The sequence below is a fragment of the Tachyglossus aculeatus genome, chromosome 3 (genome assembly GCF_015852505.1).
Source record: "Tachyglossus aculeatus isolate mTacAcu1 chromosome 3, mTacAcu1.pri, whole genome shotgun sequence".
Lineage (NCBI taxonomy): Eukaryota > Metazoa > Chordata > Mammalia > Monotremata > Tachyglossidae > Tachyglossus > Tachyglossus aculeatus.
The window spans coordinates 73,665,192-73,687,310 of record NC_052068.1 but is presented as its reverse complement, the minus strand read 5'-3'; the positions used below and the strand labels follow the sequence as shown (position 1 = coordinate 73,687,310).

Below are 22,119 nucleotides of genomic sequence, written 5' to 3'. Positions count from 1 at the left end.
AAATGTGGGTTGTTTTTCTTGAGATTTTCAATTATTCTTTTAGGTGTGCCAATGGCCTCATACTTTCTAGCCCACGAGCCTCGGTGTCTTTCCTCTTGCTCTATTAGCTATTTCTCAATGGTGACTTGCAGTGGGACACTGTTCCAAACCTTTTAGCGGTGGCCTGGATAGGGGCTGTCATAAAGTAGCTCAATATATAACATGGATTTTTAAATGCACATATTTACTAATTATACAATTATGACAACTGTGTTGACTACAAGTGCTTACTATGTACAGTACTAAGGGCTGAGGTAATCGGGTCCCATAAGGGGCTCACGGTCTAATTGGGAGGGAGACCAGGTATTGAATCCCTATCCTAGATGAGGAAACTGGGGCACCAACTTAAATGTCTTGCCCAGGGACACACAGCAGGTAAGTGGTGGATCTGGGAACAGAACCCAGGTCCTCTGATTCTCAACTAGACCACACTGCTTCCCAATACAAGTTATTTATCTATATTAATGTCCATCTCCCCTTCTAGATTGTAAGCAGGGAATGCCTCTATCAACTGTTGAACTATATGCTGTGAGCACCTTATGGGACAGGGATCGTGTCCAATGCACATGCTGGCTGGCAAACAAACCAGCGCTTAGTACACAGTGCTCGGCCCAACGTAAGCACTCCATTAATTGGGAACTTCTACACTCCCCTCCCCACTCCCACATGCTGGCTTGCTACCACTCACCCCACCTCCCCCACCCTCCCTCCTCATTCACTATTTGGGAAAATATTTTTGACTGGAGGTTTGTGACTCAAGGCTGCCAGTATATTATATGTTGTGGTTTGAGGCACTGCTTGATGAGACTTGGTCACTCCTGTTCTAGAAGGTAGTTAAAAAATAGTCCCTGGTGCATTATATTGCATAATGCAAAGTCAGCATACAAAAACAGCTTACATGCTTAAGTTCCGTTAGATGCACTATGCAGCTAGATTTTTATTATTTAACAAAGAAGCACACCCCATTTCTCAGATAGAATATCTAGTTCTAGATCGCTGGTGACCACCACATATCCTGAAAACAGTAGATTACAATAATTACACAGACAATTCATTTATTCACAGCTTCCAAAATATCTCATTACGTGCCATAACTTTACAAGCTTTACTTACAAGGCAATTTTCAAATATGACTGGAAAAAGATCCAGGGACACCCCTTAATTTTAACATTTGCACATACCGCTCTTAAAAATAGTTGAGAGATAGTTGTAGTTCGGCAAGGATTTTCAGAATTTGATGCAAGAGGGATACAAGAATTGTGACCATATTCTATTGGGCCAAGAAGCAAACTGGTTCCTTTTTCCAGCAACTTTCACACCAGAGAAGACCTTCAGTTAGGCGATAGGAAATGGAAGGAACAGGCAGTGCTCACCCATGCACAAACCTCAAATCCCAATCTCAACATGCTGTTTCTGTTTCGGGAACCTGAAACTTACTTGATGCTTTCGAAGATGTGCGTTCATCTTGAGACAGAGGATTTTTGTGGAGACACGCTGGAACTGAATCCATCCTAACGAACTCAAACATTAAGATGGGAATCGAGGAAGGGTAGAGCTGTTTCGCCATCTCTTCTATGACATATGGGGTCCAGTTAAAATAATAGGAGGCCAAATGTGAGAAGGACACTTCCATGAAGATGTATATCAAACATTCTCATTTGGCCCATCACCAGCTCAGCAACTAGAACAGCAGCACAACCCAGCGACACTATACATTACACAAACCCCTGCTGAAATTGCTCTATGGTCTGTATGTGATCACTCTGGAATGCAGCCTCAGAGTCTTGTTAAGTTGTTAGAGGCAGAAGTGGGACATATCAGCTAACCAATCTACATTAACAAATGGGGACTTCAAATACTAAGGCTCCAGTCGCTTCTCGATTAAGACGACTTACAGTTACTTAGAAACACCAAAGTTGGAAGCGTGAACTTAGTTGCAACTAGTGAATTTATTGTCAGGAGGCAAAAGATGGAACTTGAAGCAAACATTGCTCTAGAATATCTTAAGTCTCTCTGGGATCTTGAGACTTCTGACTTGAATTCAAGCTGCTGGTAAGGCAAATAATTTAGTAGGAAGACACTATGACAAGCCAAAGTATGGGATGAGTTGGTTGAATCAGTTTACTTCTTCCTGTTGCTTCCGGTTGCTAGCATGGTGGCGACTCGCATGAAGATGTTCAGTGTATCCATATAGATGCCCATCATTCTAGAAAACGAAACATACGTTAATGCGGATATACTTATGTTACTTGATAAAGATGAAACATTAAGCGTGACTTTTACAAATATTTACACTGATTCTGAAAGTTAAAAAAGACTGTCAGCTACGTAAAGATTATTTTTATAACGATTAAGCATTCTATGCATCAGGCACTGGGGTAGAAACAAGTTAATCAGGTCAGACCGTCCCTCGCCTACATGGGGCTCACAATTTAGGTAAGCTGGAGAAGAGGTATTCAAACTGTATTACAGATAAGAAAACTGGGGCCCAGAGAAGTGACTTGCCCAAGATATGATACAGAAGGCAAGTGATGGAGGTGGAATTCTAACCCAGGTCCTCTGACTTGCCATCTTGTACTTCCCAAGCGCTTAGTACAGTGCTCTGCACACAGTAAGTGCTCAATAAATACGATTGAATGAATGAATGAATGACTTCCACGCTGTGCTCCTTCCACCAAACCGTAGTTACTTGCTTAGTCATTCAAGTTTTGCCCCTCAAAACTAATACTTTTCCCTCTGACACCTCAGCTACCAACTGAGGCTGTTCTTTTCACCCCCAAAATAAATCTGGGCCACTTGAAAAACATTTGAAGTGAATTGCTCAGACTGTCAGCCACGAACAAAAACAAAACAGAAACCAAGCTAGCAATCTTATAACTCTGTCAGACTTCCGTCTGGCATCTGCAAATTTAAATTGTAGACTAAGGAAACATTTTACTGAAGTGTTGGTAGTCTAACATTCCCCAAATAGCTCTCTCTTTAGAGGCGGGTAAAGGTTTGAAAAGCAAATGTTTTCATTATGCATTCTGGCTAGAATGCTAGGATTAGGGAACGTCTGTCACCGGGAGCTTGTTTGGATACGGCACGCCTGGTGTCGGAAGAAGTGGTCTGTACCTAGTGCTGGAATAATGTCCAATTTACCAGTGTGGGGTTTTTCAGGAAGGCAACTTTGTGTCATAATAAGGGAACTCGGCATATCACAATATTTTATACACGGTTTATGATAAAGGGAAATGACGAATTCAGTGCCTCAGGTAGTTTCACCCTACCCTGGAAACACTGTTGAATAGGAAAAGGAATTGAATATGCATTTAATATTACAGGATAGTAGATGAATTGTATTTCAAATTGGATAATCCAAGTAGAAAATGTTAAAGCTTCAATTTACTTATATCCCCTGGCAACACATCAAAGTACACAAAACAGACTATGCAGCAGGAGTGCACTTACACAGTGAACAAAACACTGCACAAAAATCTTCTAAATGAAGTGAGAATTAAAAAAAACACTAATCACAACAATTTTACTACTGGAAGATCACTTACGCATTGATGGGGTCGTATCTTTCAACGCCATACATTGGCTGCATTTCTGCACGTTTGATGACTTTCTGGGTGTCGTAAAGAAGGAACATGCTAAAAAGTACCAATCCACCATAAATTGCAACAGAATAAAGGCCAGCGCCAACCACAGATGTAGGTGGTAGAAACATGGAGCCTGAAATCCCAAAATGACAAGCGTTATTCTTTCTAAAGGGCACTGGGATGTAGAACCTGGTAAGTGTTCCCACATTTCTTATTTCTGCACATTCCTTGACTACGGTCAAAAGTCTAAACACTGATGTTACTACTCAAGGCTGAATGAGAAACTGCCCCATTATATACATAAGAAACTTTAGTTTCTATTTGCAGCCGGTCTTTACAGGTTTCATTAAGTAAAACATTCAAGCCCATCTCCCTGATTTAATTAACCAAGTTCAGGTGTAACCTCAGTAACTTCTGAATGACCACAGTATTTAAAAAAAAAAAAATCAGTCCCCTAGACTAAGTTCATTGTGGACAGGGCCCATTTCTACCAACTTTGTAGTACTGTACTCTCCCAAGCGCCTAGTACAGTGCTCAACACAGTAAATGCTCAAATACCACTGAATCAGAGAATGCACTGCTTGCTTGGCATAGCCCAAGACCCAAAATACACCCACATTTTCAAGAAACATTACATACAGAGGATCCTGGGGGCAGAGCTGCACCTTCCCCTAGACTAAGTTCATTGTGGACAGGGCCCATTTCTACCAACTTTGTTGTACTGTACTCTCCCAAGCGCCTAGTACAGTGCTCAACACAGTAAACGCTCAAAATACCACTGAATCAGAGAACGCACTGCTTGCTTGGCATAGCCCAAGACCCAAAATACACCCACATTTTCAAGAAACATTACGTATGGAGGATCCTGGGGGCAGAGCTGCACCTTCTCTAAGGTGTACCATTTTTGGAGACTGAAGCCAGGCGGAGAGTAGGGAGGTGGCTGGACCCTCCCTAGGCATGCAACCACCCAGAGGGGTAACTCTGGGAGCAGAATGACATACTTACCAACAGAAGAGGCCAGAACGAGGCCCAAGCCCACTCCCAAAGGAGCTCCCATGTTCAGAAACTTTTCGCTCGGTGCGCACATGGCCACTGTAGAGAGGCCTCCCACGATCCCTGCAGTGTACCAGGCTGCTCTGATGAGCAGAGGGCCGCCCAGAAGGGTCAGAGGAGCCACAACCGCACCCATGACACCTAGGGAAAAAACAGCCAAGCCATCAACAAGGATTTACTACAGGCTCAGCACAGTAACATGTCATTTTGGAATACTCAGAGAGAAACAGTGGATAAGACGCGGGAGGAAGATGACATCTTCTGCAATCTAGGACTATTATTCCAGAAGTTCTGGAGACACTAGAGAACGCTTCCATTCATTACTTTAAAGCAGCGTGGCTCAGTGGAAAGAATACGGGCTTTGGAATCAGAGGTCATGGGTTCAAAACCCCGCTCCGCCACTTGTCAGCTGTGTGACTTTGGGTAAGTCACAACTTCTCTGTGCCTCAGTTACCTCATCTGTCAAATGGAGATTAAGACTGAGCCCCCCGTGGGACAACCTGATCACCTTGTAACCTCCCCAGCGCTTAGAACAGTGCTTTGCAAATAGTAAGCGCTTGATAAATGCCATCATTATTATTATTATATGCTTTTTATACACACACCCACCCCTCCCATCCCCTTGCGAAATGTGGGCATTTTATGTAATCCACAAAGCAGAAACTGCAATAACTAGATGAAAAAGACAACTTGATCAAACTGACCTAGCTCTTATAAATCTAACACTATGTTTCACAGAAACACACTTATGGGTATTGCTGCTGAATGAGGTCAGAGTTGAAATTGATAAATTAATCTTGCTTAGACCTTTAGAGAGGACTATGCCTCCTGTTATCTTGTTCAGCTAAGATTGCTGTCACCTTACAAGTAATTTTATGGCCAGAGGTACCTGTAATCAAGCCATAAACTATGTACAAAGGAGTTAGAAGGGAATTGCCCATATTTTCTAACATTCCAGACAAGTAAAATGAAAATCATTCACCCTTCAGACAATCCACTAGTAAAATTTCTCTAAAACAGTGATTTTTCCTCCTGTTAGGTCATTTGTAATTTACAGGATAATTTTTCGTGAGTCTCCATGTGGCCCGCCTTGAAAGTGATAAAAATGCATTTCCTAAAGCACCACACACCCATGGCTCAAAAACCAAATGAAGTTTGGCACAACATACCACTAAATATTGCTCAATGGTTTCTTTAAACTGACCAAGACAATCCCTCTGGGCAACTAGACTGGCAGATGCTTTTTGCTATTATCACTTAGCCTATCCAGTCTTGATCACTGCATCGGCCTCTTTGCTGATCTCCCTGCCTTCTGTCTCTCCCCACCCCAGTCCATACTTCACTCTGCTGCTAGGACCACTTTCGTACAAAACGCTCAGTATGTTTCTCCACTTCAAGAACCTCTAGGCAACTAGATTGGCAGATGCTTTTTGCTCTTATCACTTAGCCTATCCAGTCTTGATCACTGCATCGGCCTCTTTGCTGATCTCCCTGCCTTCTATCTCTCCCCACTCCAGTCCATACTTCACTCTGCTGCTAGGACCACTTTCGTACAAAACGCTCAGTATGTTTCTCCACTTCAAGAACCTCTAGCGGTTGCCCAATCACCTCTGCACTGAATTCCTTACCATAGACTTTAAAGCATTCAATCACCTTACCTCCTCCCTTAACTCCCCGATTTCCGACTACAACCCAGCCCGCACACGTCGCTCCTCTCACGGCAACCTACTCACTGTATCTCCTTTATCTCTTCGCTGATCCCTTACTCCCATCGCGCTTCAGGCCAGGAACTCTCTCCCTTATTCACTTACAAAAGAAGATCACTCTTTCCCACCTTCAAAACCTTATTAAAAATACAGCTCCTCCAGGAGGTCTTCCCTGAACAAACCCTCATTCCTTCTTCTTCCGCTCCCTTCTGCATCACCCTGGACCTAGAATTTGCACCCTTTAGCTGTCCCTCCCTTAGCTCCATAGCACTTATGTACACATTTATAATTTTATTTTAATGTCTCCCTCTTTCTCTCTATACTGTAAACTCACTGAGGGCAGGGAGTGTGCCCACCAACTCATATTTACTCTCCTAAGCACTTAGTACAGTGCTCTGCACACAGTAAGTGCTCAGTATGATTGCTCACGATAATCCCATCTGACTTTGTCTTGTACGATTAACAACTAATTCTACTATATTGTCCAAGCACCCACTACAGTGCTCAATAAATACTATTGATCAACTTTCTTCATCTCCAAGGCCCAGAACAACCTACACGTGCTACCTTCGAGGTGGTTTGAGACCACTGCGTGGCACTGCTTATCTTGAATTCTGATGGGATTTAGGAGGATGGCAGAAGGGCAAACAAGGTGAAGTCTGCATGCTATAATAGTGCCAATTTAAAACAGCTGAATTTAAGTTTTGGCTTGAATCTGATTGCAAAAAGCAGGATGGTTTAAAAAACCCTACTCAAATTCAATCTTAGTTCTAGAAATAATTTCCAACAAACGACGAGTAGCTGAATTCAGGCTTAGGAAACTGCTGGTTCATTCCAATCCACAGACCGCACGGAAGTGTCATCCACTCAGTTTAAGACAGAAAATGAGTAGAAGATTTTGGCATTTTAATGACAGTAATTACAATTTAACTTAAATATGCATCTTTAGACTAATCTCCTAGTAGCCAGAGAACATTCATTCATTCATTCGTATTTACTGAGCGCTTACTGTGTGCAGAGCACTGTACTAAGCGCTTGGGAAGTACAAGTTGGCAACATATAGAGACGGTCCCTACCCAACAATGGGCTCACAGTCTAGAAGGGGGAGATGGACAACAAAACAAAACATGTAGACAGGTGTCAAGTCATCAGAATAAGTAGAAATCAAGCTAGATGCACATCATTAACAAAATAATGGCACACAGAATAGTAAATATGTACAAGTAAAATAAATAGGATAATAAATCTGTACAAACATATATACAGGTGTTGTTGGGAGGGGAAGGAGGTAGGGCGGGGGGGATGGGGAGGTGGAGAGGAAAAAGGGGGCTCAGTCTGGGAAGGCCTCCTGGAAGAGGTGAGCTCTCAGTAGGGCTTTGAAGGGAAGAAGAGAGCTAGCTTGGCGGATGTGTGGAGGGAGGGCATTCCAGGCCAGTGGGAGGACGTGGGCCGGGGGTTGACGGCAGGACAGGCGAGAACGAGGTACAGTGAGGAGGTTAGCGGCAGAGGAGCGGAGGGTGTTGGCTGGGCTGGAGAAGGAGAGAAGGGAGGTGAGGTAGGAAGGGGCGAGGTGATGGACAGCCTTGAAGCCGAGAGTGAGGAGTTTCTGCTTGATGCCTAGGTTGACTGGTAGCCACTGGAGATTTTTGAGGAGGGGAGTAACATGCCCAGAGCGTTTCTGCACAAAGATGATCCTGGCAGCAGCATGAAGTATCGACTGAAGCGGAGAGAGACAGGAGGATGGGAGATCAGAGAGGAGGCTGATGCAGTAATCCAGTCAGGATAGGATGAGAGATTGAACCAGCAACATAGCGGTTTGGATGGAGAGGAACAGGCGGATCTTGGCGATGTTGCGGAGGTGAGACTGGCAGGTTTTGGTGACGGATTGGATGTGAGGGAAAGCGGAGTCGAGGATGACACCAAGGTTGCGGGCTTGTGAAATGGGAAGGATGGTAGTGCCGTCTACAGTGACGGGAAAGTCAGGGAGAGGGCAGGGTTTGGGAGGGAAGATGAGGAGTTCAAACTTGGACATACTGAGTTTTAGATGGCGGGCAGACATACAGATGGAGATGTCCTGAAAGCAGGAGGAGACATGAGCCTGAAGGGAGGGAGAGAGAGCAGGGGCAGAGATGTAGATTTGGGTGCCATCAGCGTAGAGATGGTAGTTGAAGCCGTGGGAGCGAATGAGGTCACCAAGGGAGTGAGTGTAGATAGGGAACAGAAGGAGACCAAGAACTGACCCTTGAGGAACCCCTGCAGTAAGGGGATGGGAGGGGGAGGAGGAACCCGCAAAGGAGACTGAGAATGAACAGCCAAAGAGATAAGAGGAAAACCAGGACAGGACGGAGTCTGTGAAGCCAAGGTTGGATAGAACATGTTTACCAAATGTTGCACTGTACTTTCCACAGCACTCAGTACAATGTTCTGCACACAGTAAGTGATCAAATACCACTGATGATGGTTCTGAGCCACAAAGAAATGTATGCTCCCTTTAAATCCTATGCTTCTAAAATGTCAACCTCCAGCAAAAAGACTCTGCCCAATGCACCAGGCTTACAGCTGGATAATTCAACTTTGATATTTTCACAAAAGTATAAGAAGTTTTTTCCCCCTGAAGGTGAGCAATCCTGGAATCTCTCATTTAAGTACACAATTGTGCATGCACTACTGCTCCAGATACCTGGAATACCAATCTTGCAGGGGACAGAGCCTGGGGGCATGCATTATAGCAATAAATCAAGTAACAAGTCCAAATGATTAGTATGTTTAGAAAACTGAAGATTACTGAAACCTTATTTATCCTATTAAAAACAACAAAAAGAGAGAGGCATGAAAGACAGTTATGTTTCAAAATGCCAGTTAACACAGTCCATACCTGAATGAAGCATCCAAGCAAGATGCTTAGGGCCTGGGCTCTGCTCATACGATATTGACCTAACCAACATCCCGGCTCCAATCATGGCTGCAAAAGTTGCTCCTATTGCCTAAAACAAAGATTGAATTACTAGAGAAACAAATGTGGAAGATGAAAAATTCTACAAGTAACTTTGGTGAGCAAAACTACTTCACCGATAAAAAACTAGAAACCATCAGGTATGAACTCCTAAAAAATCTTCCCCCTCTCCTCTCCACCTCCCTCATCTACTCCCTGATCTCCCAACTGCTTCCTACTCCACCCATGAGCCTTACGGCCGTCAGTTCATGCCTTATAAAAATATATACTTATACCCACTTTTCCCCCCTCCCTGAGTGCCATCTTCAACCGCTTCTTCCTCTGCTTTCCAACACAGCCCCTCTCCTACAGAGACCCTCAATCCCACTGCACCTTCAAGCTATTAATAAATGGTATTTACTGGCACAGAGAGGTTAAATGACTTGTCCAGCCAGCAAGCAATTAGAACCCAGGTCCTCTGCTTCCAGGCCAGTGCTCTTTCCACTAGACCACACTGCTTCTTGGGAGTCTGTCAGTGTGGACAAGCCCTTCTCCTGGAAATATTTTCTAACCTTGATTTCTCCAACACTTTTCCTCTCCACCTTCTCTTTCAACCTTTCTGGTCACTCCTCTCTTCCACTGGCTCTTCCTATGCCTCGTTCTCAAGCTATGGTTTTTCTTCCAAAGCTCAGTTTTAGGTCCCCTTATATTCTCAATCAATACGCAATCCCTCGGGGAGCTCAGCCACACTCACGGACAAAACCACCATCCTATGCAGATGACTCCCTAGCCCCAGGTCCTCTCGGTCTTTGTAACCTTCCGTTTATCATCTCCTCCTACCTCCAGGACGACTCTTACTTGGAAGTCAAATCAATCACATTGGAGTGCTTACTGTGTGCAGAGAAATGTATTTAGAGCTTGGGACAGTACAATATAGCACAGTTGGAAGGCACATTCACCGCTCAGACACCCAAGTTTAACATGTCCAAAACAAACCCTCATCTTCCCTCCCAAATCCTCTTCTCTCTCCATTCTGTCTTGCAAGCCTGCAACCATGGGCTCCATTCTTGACTCTTCTCTTTCAGCCCTCATATTCGCCCAATCACCAAACCCTAACAGTACATTCTTCACATGGCTGTTATCTGCCCCTTGCTTTCCATCTAGACTGCCAAGTTCTGGTTTAACTAAGCAATTGCTTATCTCTCGACTTAAATACTGTACCAGCCTCTTCAGAGACCTCCTTGCCTCCAGCTCTCCCCTTCCCAGTCTGTACTTCAACTCTGCTGATGTGGGTTATTTTCCTAAATCATTTTGGGCTCATCTCCTTAAAAAACCTTCAATAGCTACCCATTCCCCTCCATATCAAGCAGAAATTCCTGACCACGGGTTTTAGCGCAACCAGTTCTCTTCCTTCTACTTATCCCCACTTCCCCGACTGTTGTCCAGCTCCCACACTTCATTCCTCTTAAGCTCACCATCTCCCTCATTCTCGTCTCTCGCCCAGCTCTATTTCCGATCCACAGTGATTTGTCTCAACTATTGTCAAGATTTTTTATTTTATTTTTTTTTAAAGCTGCAAATGATCTTACCATCCAGGAGCCTCTCATCATAAGGTTCATGAGAGCAGGTGACCTGCTGACTGCTACGGCAGATAATGCTGTCAAACCCACACTTCCTGCAAAATACATGTAGGTGGAATGAATCCGATCCTTCACATACTGTGGCCAGATCCTGAAAGATGATGACCTGACGTTAGTGACAGTCTCATGCAATTTTTTTTTACAATTATGTACGAGATTAGACATTGACTCTGTGGAGGACACTTGGACTAAATGCTGAAGGCACTTGATGGGTACACAGAAAAATAACAGAACAAAGATTTTTTACATAAATATAATAGCATCAAGACTGACCACAAAACACTGTTAAAAGGACAAAAGTTGGCTTATGAGGGGAAAAATAGGGCTTTCAAGCTAAGACCAAATATAGAGTTAGTTTTTCTGACCAAAGAACAACTCACATACTAGAACACACGTTTTCTGTGGGGTTCTTCTAGGACATAACCCTGACATTAACGGAATGGGCAATTTGCTTACACAGCTTTTTCAATGGCTCCGATCTCGTTTGACATTCCCAATCCGTAGTAGCCAAGGGCCCCGAGACCGACAGCAGCTCCTCCGGCAACAATCCACCTTCCCATCTGATCAACTGTTGAATGTGGGAAAACATTGCAAGACGGCTTCATTTCACATAAATGACATAAGCCTGGTTGGCAAAACAAAACTGGAGTATTCAAACCAAAAATCCCTCATTCATTTTCATGGAAAAGATACCCAATTTGTATCCTGATTTTTATTACAAATTTCAAGAAGTTAAAAAACAGAACAGTATTCAGGAACAAAAACAAAAAAAACCATCCAAAAAATCTTTTGCTTCATAATACCATTTATGTTAATTTCAAAATCTATACTTTCAAGGCATTTCTCCCCTTCTTAAATAGGTCCTCTAATTCAACCCAAACATTCCACAGGAGCCTAACCATCTTCCCCAGTGAAGAGTGCCACACTTTTAAATCTTGGGGCTGAGACCTCAACCCAAAGAGTAGACAAATTGTACTTCCAGCAGCAGAAGAGGAAGGATCCTCACCAATGAGCTCTCCCCATCCCTACTGCTTGGTTCAAAAATGCTAAGGGCATTCCCACCTGACAACAGATTTACTTCCGCTACTGCCTCTGTTCAAAGACCCCAGAAACTGCCTCTAACTTAAGTTGGGAAGAAAGACGAGTGGGAGGGTGAGGACTGCATCCCATCCAAGGACATCAAAGCTCTTTCCCACCCCCCACCCCAGGATGGTTTGTAGAAATCAGAGTTTTTCGTCCACCGGGTTTAGACAGGCCATGAAGTGCGAAAGGCATTACAACAGTGGATCACAAATTTCTGAATCTTGGATTTTTGCATATAGAAGGGTTGGGTTTTGGCTAGAGAGAGGAAGAGATGAGAGGAGTAGCAGAAATACTGCAAGTAGGGTGGCCCATGACTGCTGACCTAGGCCCTGGAGAGGCAGGAGCGGTAGCCCTCCTAGGTGGTGGGCAGGGAACATGGGATGGCAGCTAGTGCCGGTAGAGAGGGAACAAAGCTGGTTTGGGAGGAGGAACAGAAACACTACTGAAACCTAGATTTTGATATGTTAATTTTAGATTTCAGGATTTTTCCTCTTCTATATTAGTCATGCTTCTTTTGATGCTCCTTTTCTCCTACAGACTCCGTGTACCCACCCCAGGTATTATTAATTCGTGATTGGCCTGTCATTTAGAATTCTAGAGCTCACAGAACATTCTTAGCAAAAATGCATTTGCTGAAATCAAAACACTACTTCTGCCCAAGTTTCCAATCTAGATTCAGACTGTCTCCTACTTTTAAACACTTTCTCCATCGATGGTTCAAATGCTGCTTCTTTAATTTCCTGGCCAGTTCTTCCACGCCGCATTCCGAATCTTGATTTGGTGGCATAGCCCTAATACAAAAGAAACACAATTGGTGAGTTTCGAAAGCTAAGAAAATTGGAAGCTATTTCATTTTCTCCCTGCTCCAAGTTTCACTTGAGAAAGTCACAGGAACTGCATACATTTTCCCCAAAGGGGTAGTGATTCAACAAATAATTCGCCACTTCTGAGACAGAACCAAATTCCCAGGAGTCTCGCAATTGTACGCTTCACTGGTAAAGTAACAGCCTTCGATTACTTTAAAAGTCGTTTTACAGATTCTAGATTGGTCTTCAATCTAACTGAAGCCATGTTTAAACAGGAATTATGGACCTGAAAATTAGAGACCTGGGAAAGGACTGCAAACCTGCCTAAGCCCTCTAACTTGTGGTATTTAAGGGGAGAAGAGATGCCCACGAACAGCTAATTCATGCTCACCCAGGTTTCTAGTTGACAGAGGCTGCTGCACTTTACCAACTATTCTTACCTCCAGTCCGACAAGGAGAGAGGGAACAGTCTTAATGTCAGCCAACCCCCTAGCCATTAGGCTCCTGGGTGAAGCTGAATAAATGGAGTTACCACATCAATGGCATTTATCGAGCCAGCACTATTAAGCACCTGGGAGGTTACAATACAGAGTTGGTAGACACTTTCCCTACACACGAGTTTACAGTCTAGAGGGGCGGAGACAGACATGAATATGAGTAATTTATAATATGTAATTGATAGACATTTAATATTGCATTACAGTGGCTCTGACTTAGCTGGGGTAGAAGTCAACAGGACAACGAGCAACATTAGCGATTGGTTTTAACAATGCATTTTTTTAGAAGCTACTTAGAGCCTGATCGCTGCTTGTAGTCATAGGTGCCAAAAAGGAGCTGCCGCTCCAAAGGAAAGCAAGAAATCTTTTGCCTCACATCTAAGGAAGCGAGGCAACTCCCTGCCAGCCAACCCCGGATATTTAGCAGGCCAGCAGCTTCTAGGTGCCGTGATGCTGCTGCTACCTCTGTCCAGCCCAGGTGTCATGGCTATTTCTACTTGGCCAATTTTACTTCCACTTTGGGTAGGTAGCGGGGGCACCCTTGGGGTCACGGGTCAGCAACGGCTGCACAACGGCTCCCGCTACGAATCCAACAAGTGAGCCACCCGTTTCCCAAGAAAGGACAGGACTGAACACAACATAGAGACGGTGCTCTTACCTGGTTGAATTGCAAGAGCCGTTGATCTGTCTTTAGAACGGAACTTCTCAGGGCAGGGGAAGCTTGGGGGAGCACTGGGTGGAGAGCCCTGGACGGAAGGGCCCGAAGGCACGCCAACCTGGCCGCCAACATGGCGGTACAACAGCCTCACTGAGTGCTTCTGAAAAATGCTAAGACAGACAAGACATCTCTTGATTACTTACAGCATTAAGGGCATCTGCCAATCAAGTGAAAAAGATCTTCAAATCTTACTGGAGGAGCCTGGGGCAGAAGAAATGCTTAAAAAAACCAACAAAACCCCCCACAAATTTTAGGTACAAGGAGGATACACAGCCAATTCCTAGGCTGATAATCCAATTGTGGATTAGCCAAGCCTTCACCTCCCTTCTGCTGCCTGTTTTTTTTTTTTTTTGGTAATACCCTTGTCCTTCACTCAAGGGGTGTGGGTGGCAAGGGGGAGGGAATAGGAGAAAAAGGTCAATAAGATGAAACAACGTTTCAACTATTAGCCCTGGAATAGAGTTTAGTGAAGGAACTAAGGAAATACTGAAAGAAATACTTTAGGCTTTTAGAGAGTTCATTCATTTATTCAATCGTATTTATTGAGCACTTACTGTGTGCAGAGCACTGTACTAAGCGCTTGGGAAGTATAAGTTGGCAACATATAGAGACGGTCCCTACCCAACAGTGGGCTCACAGTCTAGAAGGGGGAGGTCAAGTCTCTAGTCTAACATCCAGATTTGGTAGTATATTATATTCAGTGCCTTTCATAAATATGTTGCTGTTTCCCAGGTTCATCCACATTGTGTAATACTAGTGCCTATTTGGGGAAAAAAATGGCATAAACACACAAGACCTGCCCCACCCAATTTGGATATATAATGGCATCTATACAGTGGACCCACCCCAGTGGGCAGAGAACTTTTCTACCAACTCTGCTGCACTGTACTCTCCCACACGTTTAATACAGTAACCTTGCACACAGCAAGCACTCAAATACAATCGACTGATTTAAAGTCACTTTTTTGGCATACTGTTTTAAAGCAGATTTAAGGTTGGTTGATTATCAGAAACTCCCGCTCATGTGCTAAGAATTTCTAACTCAGTCACCATTCTAAGGGTCTTGATTAAAAGGATCCAGTCCAGAGGAATTTTATGGAGAAACTGAGGTGGGTGAAGAGGAAGGCTGGTAGGGATGGATTCTCTGCAGAAGATCTTTATCCTGGCCTGCCCTTCCTCCCCAATGTGCACTTGGCCGGCATCTTGGCGGCTACTCCAAGTCCCATCACTTATCAATGAATGGCATTTATTGAGTAGCTACCAGATGCAGAAGCAGCGTGGCTCAGTGGAAAGAGCACGGGCTTTGGAGTCAGAGGTCATGGGTTCAAATCCCGGCTCTGCCAGTTGTCAGCTGTGTGACTTTGGGCAAGTCACTTAACTTCTCTGTGCCTCAGTTACCTCATCTGTAAAATGGGGATTAAGACTGTGAGTCCCCCCTGGGGCAACCCGATCACCTTGTAACCTCCCCAGCGCTTAGAGCAGTGCTTTGCACATAGTAAGTGCTTAATAAACGCCACCATTAAACGCCACCATTATGCAGAGCACTGTACTAAGAGCCTGAGTGAGCACAAACATGAAAGACATTGCCCCAACCTTCAACAAGTTAGTGAGGGAGAGGCAATTATTTGTAAAGAGTGGCAATTATTTATAAAGAGTAGAAGCAGGATAAGTAGATAAATGAAAGTTAATGAAGGTGGAGGATACACAAGTGCCATGGATGAGTATATAGTCATAAGTGCCATGGGGGCTTGCTGGTGAGAGAGGAGTTTAAATCAGAGAAGGCATCCTAAAGGAGGTGAGTTTCCAAGAGGGCTTGGAGAAGAGGAAAAGCTGTCGTTTGGTAGGTTTGAAATGGGAGGGTGATCAAGGGGCTAGAGTTGGGAGGGTTGAGAGAGCACAGTAAAAAATGTTTGCTTGGTGAATGCTAATTGTTAAAGCCGGGGTGCAGCACTTTATAAGAGGGAGGATGACAGAATGCCTCAGAGCCAGTGTCCAGAAGTTTCTGCTTAATAAAGAGGGAGACAACCATTAGAGGCTTTTGAGTGGAGAGCTGCAGGCTGAACGGTACTTTAGGAAAATGATCCGGGCTGCAGAATATAGTATAGATTGGAGGCAGTAAGATCAGGGAGGAGGCTAATACAGTACTCTGTCTGGGCTTTGACTGGAGCCAGTACTAGGGTGGTGGCCATATGGATGGAATTGGAGAGGTGAATTTGGGAAGGAAGATCAGCAGGATTTATTCCAAACGTAGGAGTCGTAAAATGACAAGTAGCGGGAAACTTATGAGGACTGGGAGTTCGGAAGGAAGGTGAGTTGAGTTTTAGTCACAATGACAGGACATCAATGACATGAGGAAATCCAAGACTGCTGAGAGATCAGGTGGCTGAGTATAATTGGGAGTCATCCACACAGAAGTGGTAACAAGCTCTGTGAGTGGATGAAATCTTCAAGTGATTTGATAGTGAGCAGAACAGGTGTCCCCTAACAACTTGGGGGATGAAAGGAAGAAAGCCCAGGAAAGGAGACTGACTGAACTAGATTCTCCTAAGCTCTTCATGTAGTGCTCCACAAAAAGCAGGCGCTCAAATACCATTCACTGATATTTGAAAGTTAACAGGCTAGAAGGATTAGAACATTATAGATAGGTAGTGGGAAAAGCAGCACGGCCGAGTGGAAAGAGAATGGGTCTGTGAGTCTGAGGGCCTGGGTTCTAATCCCAGCCCCATCACTTTTCTGCTGTGTGATTCTGGGCAAGTCATAACTTTTCCGTACCTGTTCCCTCATCTGTAAAATGGAGATCCAAGCTGTGAGCCCCACATGGGACTTGGACTATATCCAATTAGCTTGTATCTACTTCAATGCCAGGCACATAGTAAGCACTTAAACACCATTTAAAACAAAAATAAAAAACCACCCACTAGAGGTAGTTTTCAGAAGCTAGACTGTGAGGGTCAACACAACCAGTAACCTACAAATATTCCCTTCTAAGTCAGTATTACCAAATACTCATATTTTCTGTGGGGAAGTCAAATGGTTTGAGTGTTATCCTACGTATTTTATGCAGTGAGCAAATGCTAGCTTTATTATGAGATTGAAGGAATGATTGGTATACATTGCACTGTACCAAGAAATGGAAACACAACCTAACCTTGTATCAGTCAATGGTATTTGGGCACTTACAATGTGCTGAGCACTGTACTAAGCACTGCCCATACTGAGCTTCCAGTCTAGAGAGACTGACACAAATGATTAACTTATAATAAATAAAGATATGAATGCAAGTGCTACGGGGTTGGGGTGAACAAAGGTCACAGATCCAGGTACATACATGATGGAGAAGGGAGAGCAAGACAGGGGAAGGAGGGTTTAATCAGGGAAGGCTTCGTGGAGATGTGACCTTAATTGTGCTTTGAGGGAGGAGGGAGTGAAGGTCTGGCATATATGGAGGGGGGAAGAGAGAGTTCTAGGCAATGGGGAGGATTTTATGTTGCCAACTTGTACTCCCCAAGCACTTAGTACAGTGTTCTGCACACAGTAAGCACTCAATAAATACGACTGAATGAATTTAAGAAAGGGGTCGGCAGACAGATGGGGAGATCGGGGCCCAGGGAGTGCACTGGAGCAGAGTGTGTGGGCTGGGCTGGAGTAGCAGTGTCTCTATACAACCCTCTCCTGTCAAAATCTGACCCACAGGGTCAAATAAAAGCTGCTTAAATTTCCATCCTGCAAAAAGTTTCGTTTTTTTTAAATGCCTACATTTCCACGCCGGCCCGGTCTCCTAGGGCGGGGAATAACCTTTCCTCTAAACAGGATAAATTGCATCACCCGGCTCTCTATCGACTGAGGTCAGCTGGAGGAGGGGGCTGGGGCGGCGGGGTCCCTCCTCTCTGGGTCCGCACCCGCCTAATAATAATAATAATAATAATAATAATCATAGTGCTGGTATTTGTTAAGTGCTTACTATGTGCCAAGCACTGTTCTAAGTGCTGGGGTGGGATACAAGGTAATCAGGTTATCTGCCCCACATGGGGCTCAGTCTTAATCCCCCTTTTCCAGATGAGGTAACAGGCACAGGGAAGTGAGTAACTTGCCCAAAGTCACCCAGCTGACAAGGGGCGGCGTCAGGATTAGAACCCACAACCTCTGACTCTTTCGACTGAGCCACGCTGCCACTCTGTGCCGACCCGCAGCAGTGCCCAAACTCCCGCCGCCTCCCGGGCCCCTATGCCGGCCAAGTCGTGGCATACTGGAAAGAGCCCGGACTTGGGAGTCAGAGGACATGGGTTCTAATCCTTCCTCTGCCACTTGTCAGCTGTGTGACCTTGGGCAAGCCACTAACTCCTCTGTGCCTCAGTTCCCTCCTCTGTAAAATGGGGATTAAGACTGTGAGCCCCACGTGGGACAACTTGATCAGCTTGTATCTCCCCCAGTGCTTAGAACAGTGCTTTGCACATAGTAAGCACTTAACAAATACCATCTCCTCAGTGCTTCGAACGGTGCTTTGCACATAGTAAGCGCTTAATAAATGCCATTATTATTATAAGAGTGTAAGCCCCACGTGGGGCAGGGATTGGGTCCAACTGCCTTAACTTGTACCTCCCCCAGTGTTTAGGACAGTGCTGGGCACATAGAGAAGCAGCATGGCCCAGCGGAAAGAGCACGGGCTTTGGAGTCCGAAGTCATGGGTTCATATCCTGGCTCTGCCACTTGCCAGCTGTGTGACTTTGGGCAAGTCACTTCACTTCTCTGGGCCTCAGTTCCCTCACCTGTAAAATGGGGATGAAGACTGTGAGCCCCCCCCACCGCGGGACAACCTCATCACCTTGTAACCTCCCCAGCGCTTAGAGCAGTGCTTTGCACACAGTAAGTGCTTAATAAATGCTATCATTATTGTTATTATTATAGTAAGCGCTTAACAAATGCCATTGTTATTATTATTAACAGGGGACAGGAGGCCAAGGTCACCCTTGGGGGCGAAACCGTAAGTCGAGGCCGACCTGTGTGTGGGGGGGGGCCCAAGGCCCCGCCCCCCACTAACCGCCCCCAACCCTGACCTCTGACCCCTGCCCCACCGCAGCCGGGCGGTGATGCAGTTGGGCCGTCCCGGTCACACAATAATAATAACGGCATTTATTAAGTGCGTACTATGTGTAAAACACTGTTCTAATAATAATAATGGTATTTGTTCAGCACTTACTATGTGCCAAGCACTTTTCTAAGCGCTGGGGTAGACACAAGGTCATCAGGGGGTCCCACGTGGGGGTCCCAGTCTTCATCCCCATTTTGCAGATGAGGTCACTGATGCCCAGAGAATAATAATAATAATATAATAATAATAATAATGACATTTACTAAGTGCTTACTATGTGCAAAGCACTGTTCTAAGCGCTGGGGAGGTTACAAGATTATCAGGGGGGTCCCACGTGGGAGTCCCAGTCTTCATCCCCATTTTGCAGATGAGGTCACTGAGGCCCAGAGAACAATAATAACAAGAATAATAATGGCATTTACTAAGCACTTACTATGTGCAAAACACTGTTCTAAGCGCTGGGGGGGTTACAAGGTGATCAGGTTGCCCCACAGGGACTCACAGTCTTCATCCCCATTTTCCAGATGAGGGAACTGAGGCCCAGAAGTGAAGTGACTTGCCAAAAGTCACACAGCTGACTTACCTCATCTGTAAAATGGGGATGAAAACTGTGAGCACCCCCCCCCACCATGGGACAACCTGATGACCTTGTAACCTGCCCAGTGCTTAGAACAGTGCTTTGTACATAGTAAGCACTTAACACATACCATCATTGTTATTATTATTATTTGGCAGACCCAAAGTCATACAGCTGACTTACCTCATCTGTAAAATGGGGATGAAAACTGTGAGCCCCCACCATGGGACAACCTGATGACCTTGTAACCTCCCCAGCACTTAGAACAGTGCTTTGCACATAGTAAGCACTTAACACATACCATTATTGTTATTATTATTTGGCAGGCCCAAAGTCACACAGCTGACTTACCTCACCTGTAAAATGGGGATGACAACCTGATCACCATGTCACCTCCCCAGTGCTTAGAACAGTGCTTTGCACATAGTAAGCGCCTAACACATACCATCATTGTTATTATTATTATTTGGCAGGCCCAAAGTCACACAGCTGACTTACCTCATCTGTAAAATGGGGATGAAAACTGTGAGCCCCCACCATGGGACAACCTGATTACCATGTAACCTCCCCAGCGCTTAGAACAGTGCTTTGCACATAGTAAGCGCTTAATAAATGCTATCATAATTAGAACAGTGCTTTGCACAAAATAAGAGCTTAACACATACCATCATTGTTATTATTATTTGGCAGGCCCAAAGTCACACAGCTGACTTACCTCATCTGTAAAGTGGGGATGAAAACTGTGAGCCCCCACCATGGGACAACCTGATGACCTTGTAACCTCCCCAGCGCTTAGAACAGTGCTTTGCTCATAGTAAGCGCTTAATAAATGCTATCATTATTATTATTAGAACAGTGCTTTGCACATAGTAAGCGCTTAACACATACCATCATTGTTATTATTTGGCAGGCCCAAAAGTCACACAGCTGACTTACCTCATCTGTAAAGTGGGGATGAAAACTGTGAGCCCCCACCATGGGACAACCTGATCACCTTGTAACCTCCCAAGCGCTTAGAACAGTGCTTTGCACATAGTAAGCGCTTAACACATATCATTGTTGTCATTATTATTATTTGGCAGGCCCAAAGTCACACAGCTGACTTACCTCACCTGTAAAATGGGGATGACAACCTGATCACCATGTAACCTCCCCAGCACATAGTAAGCACTTAACACATACCATCATTGTTATTATTATTATTCGGCAGGCCCAAAGTCGCACAGCTGACTTACCTCATCTGTAAAATGGGGATGAAAACTGTGAGCCCCCACCATGGGACAACCTGATGACCTTGTAACCTCCCCAGCGCTTAGAACAGTGCTTTGCACATAGTAAGCGCTTAATAAATGCTATCATTATTATTATTAGAACAGTGCTTTACACATAGTAAGCGCTTAACACATACCATCATTGTTATTATTTGGTAGGCCCAAAGTCACACAGCTGACTTACCTCATCTGTAAAGTGGGGATGAAAACTGTGAGCCCCCACCATGGGACAACCTGATCACCATGTAACCTCCCCAACGCTTAGAACAGTGCTTTGCACATAGTAAGCGCTTAACACATACCAGCATTGTTATTATCATTATTTGGCAGGCCCAAAGTCACACAGCTGACTTACCTCATCTGTAAAATGGGGATGACAACCTGATCACCATGTAACCTCCCCAGCACATAGTAAGCACTTAACACATACCATCATTGTTATGATTATTCGGCAGGCCCAAAGTCACACAGCTGACTTACCTCATCTGTAGAATGGGGATGACAACCTGATCACCATGTCACCTCCCCAGCGCTTAGAACAGTGCCTTGCGCATAGTAAGCGCTTAAAACATACCATCATTATTATTTGGCAGAGCCGGGATTTGAACCCACGACCTCTGACTCCAAAGCTCGGGCTCTTAGACTGTGAGCCCACTGCTGGGTAGGGACTGTATATGTTGCCAACTTGTACTTCCCAAGCGCTTAGCACAGCGCTCTGCACACAGTAGGCGCTCAATAAATACGATTGATTGATTTTCCTCTGAGCCACGATGCTTTAGAGAAGGGAAGTGACTTACCCAAGGTGACACACGGAGGGGATGAAAAGGGATGCAAGATGGAGGCCTGCGGGTCGTTACCTCACGCTGACGACGGCCTCCTCCTCGCGTCGCTACCCCTCAACGGCCCCACTGCGCACGCGCGCTTCCACTTCCCTCTCCTCCAATCAGGTTGCTCCCTTCGCCGCGCGCGCCCCCTTCAGGACCGCCCACGTGACCTCTCGGGGGCGGGGCGAGGAGGGGAGGGAAGGCCGGGGAAGAAGACGCCCAAAAGGGCGTCGTCGGCCGCCATCTTAGTTCGGGCCTTGAGGGCCACCCCGGGCCTAGTCAGTCGGTCTCGCCTCAGCC

The 22,119-nt window shown here is 45.1% G+C and overlaps 1 protein-coding gene across 1 annotated transcript; it reads right to left on the bottom strand.

The window, feature by feature from the left end:
* Positions 1-949: 949 nt before the first annotated feature.
* GHITM (growth hormone inducible transmembrane protein) lies at positions 950-21,885 on the bottom strand. The gene is made up of 9 exons (XM_038743802.1): positions 21,793-21,885; positions 13,999-14,168; positions 12,729-12,828; positions 11,411-11,522; positions 10,904-11,045; positions 9,258-9,366; positions 4,629-4,817; positions 3,585-3,756; positions 950-2,245 (listed from the first exon to the last, which is right to left on the bottom strand). The coding sequence occupies exons 2-9, from the start codon at positions 14,128-14,130 to the stop codon at positions 2,161-2,163; spliced, it is 1,041 nt and encodes a 346-aa protein (XP_038599730.1). The 5' UTR covers positions 14,131-14,168; positions 21,793-21,885; the 3' UTR covers positions 950-2,160.
* Between the last annotated feature and the right edge of the window lie 234 nt (positions 21,886-22,119).